The 8,128-nt window shown below is 61.0% G+C and overlaps 1 protein-coding gene across 2 annotated transcripts in view; it reads right to left on the minus strand.

Moving 5' to 3' along the window:
* Positions 1-7,520, minus strand: part of SORCS2 (sortilin related VPS10 domain containing receptor 2) — a 571,039-nt gene extending 563,519 nt beyond the window's left edge. For both annotated transcript variants that reach the window (XM_064365545.1, XM_064365541.1), the window contains exon 1: positions 7,050-7,520. In XM_064365545.1, coding sequence (XP_064221615.1) covers positions 7,050-7,520 — 471 coding nt within the window. The remainder of the gene's footprint in view (positions 1-7,049) is intronic.
* Positions 7,521-8,128: the final 608 nt, after the last annotated feature.

Below are 8,128 nucleotides of genomic sequence, written 5' to 3' on the forward strand. Positions count from 1 at the left end.
CCCAGGGAGGAGAGGGATGGCAGCACCTGTGTTTTGGAGGGCAGGGGAGGGGCCCCGGGTCAGAGCCAGAGGCCATGAGGAGCAGCATGGAGAGCAGCCCTGGCTCCGGCGGGGGTCTGGGCTCACAACCACAACTCTGGACCCCTCAGGCGGCCCCTGGTGGTCCCGCTTCCCACCCCAAGCTGGAAGTCCCTGCCGCATGGACATTGAGCCTCCTTTTCAGCACTTCCAGCGAGGGGAGACCGGGCCTCCGGAGCAGCATGAGCGTGCACTTGGGGCAGCTGAAGACAGCGCGGCCCCCCCAACTCTGCACTTCCCCACCGTGCACCAGAGGGGTGGGCTTCCAGCCCAAAGCCGGCTTCCAACCCATAACCCCTCCTGCTCACAGTCCCCGGGAGTGTCAGCCCCTCAGGCGAGGACCCAACAGGACAGGGAACCTTAGGTCAGGTGAACTGATTTCGGGGAGTCGGGTAGTGGGTTTGGGAGGTTCTCAGGGTCCTTAGAAGTGAGAGGAACAGAGCAGTACTTGAGGGGGTGCACAGAGAGGGCAGAACGTGGGGGGGCCACAGTCAAGGCACACCAAAGCAGCTCCCCATCCCAAAAGCCAGGGAATGGGTCTGTGCGAGCCCGCCCACAGCAGCAGCCTCCCTCGGACCCCAGCCAGGAGACAGCATGGCAGGAGCCCCCTCAGAGAGCCTCGGCTTCCCAGCACAGGCAACAGCCACAGGCAGCCCCCACCAGCCCCACCCGCCCTCTACACCCCAGAGATCTCTGCTGCTCCCCTCAGCCCTGCCTCCCCAGCCTTGCCAGTCGTCCTCATCCTCCTCCCCCTGTGGCCCACGTGGTCCCTCCCCAGGTGAGCCGAGCCTCCCCTGCCCGCCTTGTCCTCCCTGCATCTGTGCCTCAACACCGGCCCCACCTCACTCCTTGTGAATTGCATCCCTGGGGCTCTCTGCCCTCACCCGACTTTGGACCACAGGCACTTCAAGAGGAGGAGCCATCCCGCTGGCTCCAGGCCCCTCCTCTGCACCCCGGGCTGACACCTGAAACACAGTGACCAAACTAGAGCCCAAGTCGAGAGAGAGCACGGCCCCCATCCTCCCAGCCCAGAGGAGAATCAGGACGGGGACTTCTGCCAAATGCACCCAGCGGAGCCTGTGGGTAAGCATCCATGAAACGAGGTCTGCCGGCTGCTTCTCACCTTCGCCCTAAAGCGACTGATTTGGAGGCAAATGTGAGGCCACGTGGAGGGTTCTGGGCACAACACCCTCCCCTTCTTGCTGGGGGCTCTCAACCCACGCTCTGAATGGCGAGTGACCAGGGTGAGGGCAGAAGACCTGGGTCACCTCGCAAGCCTGCGGTTTCCACGCCGAGACTTCCCTAGACTGGGCACGCCCTGCACACGTCCCCACATGCTGCCGCCTCTCTCCACACGGAGTCCCTGGCTCCCTCATCATTCTTCATCCAGCCGCCAGGCCCAGGGTCCCAGACAGGCTTGCACCGCCAGCAGCCAGCGCCTGACAGCAAGTGTGACAAGCACTCGGCCCTGGTCACCACGTCCCTTGACCTCTGCCTGCTTCTGTCTCTCTCCAGGTGGCCGCTGGACACCCTTGGTGATGAGCTGTCATGACAGAGACACAGGCCCAACACTCGCAGGCTGATCAGCCACAGCTCAGCCACCAGGGGCCACATCTCGGGCTCCCACCCAGCTCCCCCCAAACCCTGGGAGGCCTGCACTGTGGTGGCCTAGAATTCCAGGGTAACACACAGCATGTTCAGCAGACTTAAATGCGAAACCCCAAGCTTGGAGCCACCGGAGTTGACATCACAAAACCACAAGCATCGGATACAAGGCTACAGGTCAGCTTTGTCATGGATTTGAACCTGTTCATTTAAGAAGTCACATGGTCTCTGCACTCTGGAGGCTGGCATGGAGCCTAGACGCCCCGTACCACTCAGGACAGAGAGAGGCGTGCAGAGCCGGGGCAGCCGTGTCCTGTGCGTCCAGCCACCCACCTCTCTCTGACCCACTCTCCTCTCCCTCAGCCCCTCCAAGGTCCTGCCCAAGCCTCCCACAGGCAGCAGCTTCTCCCTGCGCCTCTGTCCAGATGCCTCACCCTGCGGCCCTCAGCAGCCCCATCCCCCTGCTGTCTCCAGGGCTGTTTCGTGATATCATTCGCTGAGCTCCCGCTGTGGGCTCGGCTCTGATCTGAGCATTCTACGCAGAAGATCTCACTTCACCTGCACCACAAACCTATGAGCCTTCACTTCTCCCCTTTTCAAGACATGGTCACTGAAGTTCAGAGAATGTAGTCCATTTGCCCTGGATCCCAGAGCCAGAGAGGGGCAGGGCCAGGATACGGACCCAGGCAGGCTGCCTCCAAAGCTCCACTGATTCCAGTGTCCACTACCCCTCCCTGCTGCACAGACTCTTCAGCCTCACATCTGGGGTCCATCCGGAGCTGACTTTTTTCCAAACTCCGTCCTCTGGTGTGTCTCAGTGCCCAATGCATTCACTTTCACTTTATATGACACACAAGTACCTTCCAATTCCTACCCCCTAGACCTTGCTCAAGCTGGAATGTTGTTTTCTGGAATGTTCTCCATCTCCTATGTACTCCACCTACTCATTCTTTGGGCCAGCCTTGATGCCACGTCTTCCATGCAGACTTCCCTGATTTCCCCATCAGCATTATCAGGGGAGGGTGACACTCGGCCCCTTATAGAGTAGCTGTTTATGTCCATCTCTTGTCTCCCACTAGACTACTCTGAGCTCCACTGCTAAACTCAGGGGATGCAAAGGAAGCTGAGACCCCTTCCCTGCTATCAGGGTCTCAACTGTGTCCCCCCCACCAAAATCCGTATGTTGAAGTCCTAAACCCTCGGACTTCAGAATGTGACTGCATTTGGAAGCAGGACCTTTAAGAGGTAACTAGGTTAAAACGAGGTGGTTAGAATCAGCCCTGATCCACTGTGACTGGGGTCCTTACAGAAAAGGCAATGAGGACACAGACGCACACAGAGGGAAGACCGCGTGGAGACGCGGGAGCAGGTGGCGTCGGCAAGCCCAGGAGAGAGGCGTCAGAAGGAACCAACCTGGACAACACCTTCATCTCCGACTTCCAGCCTCCAGGACTGTGAGAAAATACATCTGTTGTTTCAGCCACACAGTCTGTGGCACTTTGCCCTGGAAGCCCTAGAAAGCACATTCACCTGCCCTCAAGGAACTCAGCACCTGGCAGATGTCATGATGGAATTCTCACGCCACTTGAGAGAGGCCATGGTTGCTACAGTAGAAGAAGCTGCCACTGACCATTGGCTCTTGACCTCTTAACCCAGAGAAACAAGTTTCAGAAACTCTGCTGATACGTAGCTCTAGTTCTCTGGGTATAAAATATACACAAATATCAGGTTCATCAAGACTGCAGAACAGAGGTGTGGGTAATCTGCTCAGAATCACCTCTGCATTCGACTCCCTTGGATACTACCAACCCTGTAGGCGCAGCACAGAGCAGATTTGAAAAATGGGCAGAGGGAGGGGAGAGGGAGGGAAGGAGGATGGAGGGGAGGAGGGGGGAGGAGGAGGGGAGGAGGAGGAGGGGCAAGGGGATGGGGAGGAGGAGAGGAGGGGAAGGAGGGGAGTGGGGGAAGCGTTGGGGGAGAGTGGGAGGGGAGGGGAGGGGAGGGGAGGCTGATCTTCTTGGGGACCAATGACAGGTGAACAAACTGGACCTGGCTGCAGGAAGCTCACGTTCAAGTCAAAGGATACATTCAGCTTCAAAGCTGAGGATCGAGTGCCTTGTGGGAAGGAGCCCAGGTGAGCTGTGTTTAAATAAGCACAATAAGCCCACAATTTCCCAGAAACATTAAGAACGGGATGGGGCACAGCACATTCCCCATAGGGACAACATGAAAACGCAACCCCAGAGGCCGGGAGCCACACTCTGTAATATTTATCCACCTTCAAATAGCACCGCTGCCTCCAAGGGCAGCTCCGGAGACGCAAAACGCAAGCCGTGTGCGCGCAGCCCACTCTACATCCGTAAAAACGCAATACCTCTTGGTTTCAATGAAACATTAATTTTACACATAACGATTTGTTTCTGCAGCTAAACGTCAGACAGGGAGGCACTGTTTGAACTTCCAAGCAAGTCCCCTTCTCTATCTCCATGGGAGCGGCAGAACCGAGCCGTTGGAAGGAAAACTCGCATAATATTCACGGAGCTGCAGCAACGGGGGCTGAAATCCTGGGACTCCTTCTTGTGGGACGTTCTCAAATGCCATGTTTTAAAGTCCATCCCCCTCATCAAATGCTCCTTTTAATTTTGAAGAACACCTGATACGGTAAAGGAAACACTGTCTCTGTTCACGTTGACGACATCTGCAGAGGGCGGTGAGCAGGTAAGGACATACAACGCGAGGAAGGCTGCTCAGCAAGCCAGCCCTGTGACTTTCCGTCTGGTTGTAGCTTTCAAAGATGGTGCTTTCAGGCAGACATGAAACCCACTGCCAAATCCTGGCTAAAGTCTTAGTCCTGTGCTTGCAAGATGGGACTAGAGGGAGCAGAGCACATGTCTAAGACACGTTGTGTGCTGAGAAGACAATATTACGCATGCAACAAGTACTGGGGAAAGGATTTTTTCTTTTAAAGCAGTTTATTTAGTCAGCTCGAGGTAACAGCCTTCTCGCCTCTTCTGAGTTTTCTCAGGCAAGATGAAACTCCTACAGCCTCGCCTGGAGAATGGGTGTGTGGGAGGCAGGAGTGGAAGGTGGTGAAGCCCAATGCCCGGTCCAGCATCTGACCCCACGGACGCTCACACTCACTACTCACAATGAGGGCATGCTGGCTTCTGCTTCCCGAGTGTTTGCTAAGTGTCAGGCTATGCCCGCTGTGCCACACCCCACCCCTGCCCCACGCCTCACGCTGGCCAGAGGACATGCGTCCCTTAAAGCTCCTCTCTGGTTCCTTGGACTTTCTGTCCCCTGCCCGCAGTGAGGATGCAAGCCCACCCAGTCACAGAGGAGTCACCCAACCCAGCTGCCACCCTCAAGGAGCAAAGCCACGTGCGTGGGCTCCTCTGACAGCCCCCACCCCAGTGCCCATCCCTGCTGGCCCAAGCTCCCTCCTCAACTCTCTCCCAGGAAGCTGCCCTACACCCAGACCGTGAGGTCAGGATGGGGGTAGGCTGGGTGTCAGCCTATCCCAAAGACAGCTAGCCCACCCCCTGCCATGGGGCTCCTCCACCCCCTCCCCAGGAAGCTAAATGACAAAGGGGCAGGAGCAAGCTGCAGGATCAACTGCCTGGGCAGACGGGGTGGGGGTTAGAGAGTTCCGGCCCTGCAGGATTTGCTTTTCGTGTTTATTTGGTCCTTTGAGCTCTCAGTTTCTGGGTTACCTTTCCACCTGAATTACAGCTTATGATACAGCGGACAGCATTTGTTCACACGTACACCTGGCATCTGACCCCTCTCTCAAGGTGCAGATGGAGAGGCCCCCCCGCCAGGGCTCTTCTAGGGAGGGGGCACCTGCCACCTTCCGTAAGTCAGCCGAGTCGGCACCCCGACTGCCCCCTGCTGGCCCACTGCACCCAGGGAGCCAGCTCTGCCCTCGGAGGGCTGCTAGTCAGGCTGGAGATGCCAGGAATGACCCAAGACCAGATGCACCCTGATAGCCGCCGGCTGGTTGGGGGGCTGGGCTCTAGGCCGACTAAATCCAATCAGTGCTGCCCCTGCCCCAACATATCCGTCTGCCCACCTCATCCCTCCTCCAGCACAAATCACAGCCGCCTGGGAAGAGCCTCGCAAGGCTGGACAGAGATGAGCACAAGTGACTGCCAAGATTATGCCCTTTCCTAGCTGCGGAGGCCAGTGCTCCCCACCGCCCAGGCAACCACCCATGCATATAGGAACCCTGGCCCAGCGCTACCGCCTCGGGACTTTGTAAAGTGAGAAGAGGTAGGGGTTCCTAGGGGACCTGAGGAGACAGCAAGGCACAGGAATGAGGGAAGCCTCCCATCTCCACTCCCCATACAAATGTGTCCTCCCCTGGGAATTCATGGCTGCCACCTCCCTACCCCAATCCTTCTCTGGAAGCTGCAAAACTAGAGACCCACCCCGGGCTGCCCCAGGGTGACCTCAGAGGGACCCTCGGCCCTTTTCCTGGGGTGGGGGAAGTGAGGCTGAGGCAGCCCCCAGGGGAAGAATCTGAAGGGTCCTGTGCCTCCTGCAGTCACCCCCAAAAGCCAGAGGGGGCAGAATCTGGGAAGGGTAGAAGCTCCAGGCTGTGGGTGGAGGAGCAGGAGGTCCCCAGCAGAGGTGGCAAACTTCCAGCTGGAGCAAAGCCAGAGTGGCCGGGAAGGTGGGGGGAGGGTGGGGAGTTTGCAGTGCCAGCGCCACTCGGGTCCCCAGCACAGCGTGGGGATGAACCCCGTGGGGTACGCGGGTCCCCGTGCATCCAGGCGGGCCGACCTGCAGCAGGAGTTCAAGGCAGCTATGGGTCACACTAGGGGACCCCAGGGAGAAGGGCAACCCAGAAATCCCAGAGTCCCAGAATAGGATTCAAGCTGACTGGGGGAAGTCCCGGAGCCTGCGGAGATGCCACCGCGGAGTCCCAGGTAGACCTGGGAGGGGAGGATTCCGGCGCCCAAAATCCCAGAAGGCGACACAGCCGGTGGATCCTGGGGGGTGCGGGAGCTAACACCGAGCTGGGGTGACCCTCGAGGACCTGCAGGCTCCCGAAGTCTCTGGGGACCTCCTCGGTAACCCAAGACCTGGAGGCCAGGAGGGAGTCCCCGAGGTGGCCCAGGATCCCGAAATCTGTGGGAATGTTGCCTGCAGTGAGACAGGCGCACGAATCCGAGGACCTATCCCCAAGTAACCGGTGACCAGAGGCCAGTAGGGGCGCCGCCGAGGTGACCCAAGTGCCCAAGTTGCCACGAACGCCCCGGATGACCGCGGGGTGGTCACGGGTGGGGGCCGTGGGGGGTCCCGCCGGGGTGTCCCGCAGGGTCCCGGGCAGGGGCCGCGGCGAGCGCGCGGAGGTCACTTACGCTGCTGTTCTCGCCCGTCCAGTGCACCATCGCCTGGTTGTGCGTCGCGTCCCCCTTGAGCACGAACGACGTGCTGATGAGCGAGACCTGCGCCCGCGAAGCCGCTCCGGCCAGCGGCGCCGCCCGCTCCCAGCGCCGGTTGCCCGCGGCGGGGGCGCCGTCCTCGCCGGGACTCGGAGCGGGACCGGGACTCGGACCCGGGACGCGGGGCTCCGTGCCGCGCGCCCGCCGGTCCTCGCCGCCACCGGCCTCCGCGCGCCCCGCGGGAGGGCTCCGCGGCACCCGAGTCAGCTGCGCGCGGGGACCCAGGCGCCCGGGCTCGGGGGAGCGCCCCGCCGCCCCGCAGGCGCCCAGCAGCAGCAGCAGCAGCAGGAGCGGCCGCGAGCGCGGCGGCGGCGGGGCTCCAGGGCTCGGGGCTCGGGCGGCGGGGCCGGGGCCCTTCGGGGCACGCGGGGGCCCCCGGTGCGCCATGGTCGCCAGGGGCGGCGGCGGAGCCGGCGGCGGGGCGGCGCAGGCGAGGGGACCGCGGCCGGGAGAGCGGGAGGGCGCTGGGGAGCGCGAGCGAGAGCGCAGAGAAAGGAGCCGGCGAGGGGAGGGAGCGGCGGGAGGAGGGGACTCGGCGGCCCCGGCGCCACCCGCGACGCCGAGCGCGCACCGCCACCTGCCGGCCAGCCCGCAGCCCAGACGCTCGCTCGTGGGGAGCCCGGGGTCCTGGAGCCTGGCCCCACCTCCAGGACAACATCCCTTTCCCAGAGCGGCGCTTCCTCCCGTCCTCCTTCCCCGCTCTCCACCTCTTCCCGTCCTCCCCCTCTCTCCGGGTATTTACTGAGCGCCTGCTGCGGCCCAGCCAGGGTTCTGGGGCTCTGGGCTCCGCTGGGAACAGCCAGGTCCCCGTCCAGGAGCTGACAGCCTGAGGGAGTCAGACCAACCCAAGCGGACATTCACAGGCAAAACAACCCCAGAGCTAGAACCAGGGTTCCCCGTGAGGATTATAAAGGGTTCTCCTCCAGGGGCCTCTGAAGAGGTGGCAATGGAGGGGACTGAGGGTCAGGAAGGTCCCTGGGGACACTGCTGGGGGG

The sequence above is a fragment of the Aotus nancymaae genome, unplaced genomic scaffold (assembly GCF_030222135.1).
Source record: "Aotus nancymaae isolate 86718 unplaced genomic scaffold, 86718_ANA_hifiasm-v0.15.2.pri h1tg000006l, whole genome shotgun sequence".
Taxonomy (NCBI): domain Eukaryota; kingdom Metazoa; phylum Chordata; class Mammalia; order Primates; family Aotidae; genus Aotus; species Aotus nancymaae.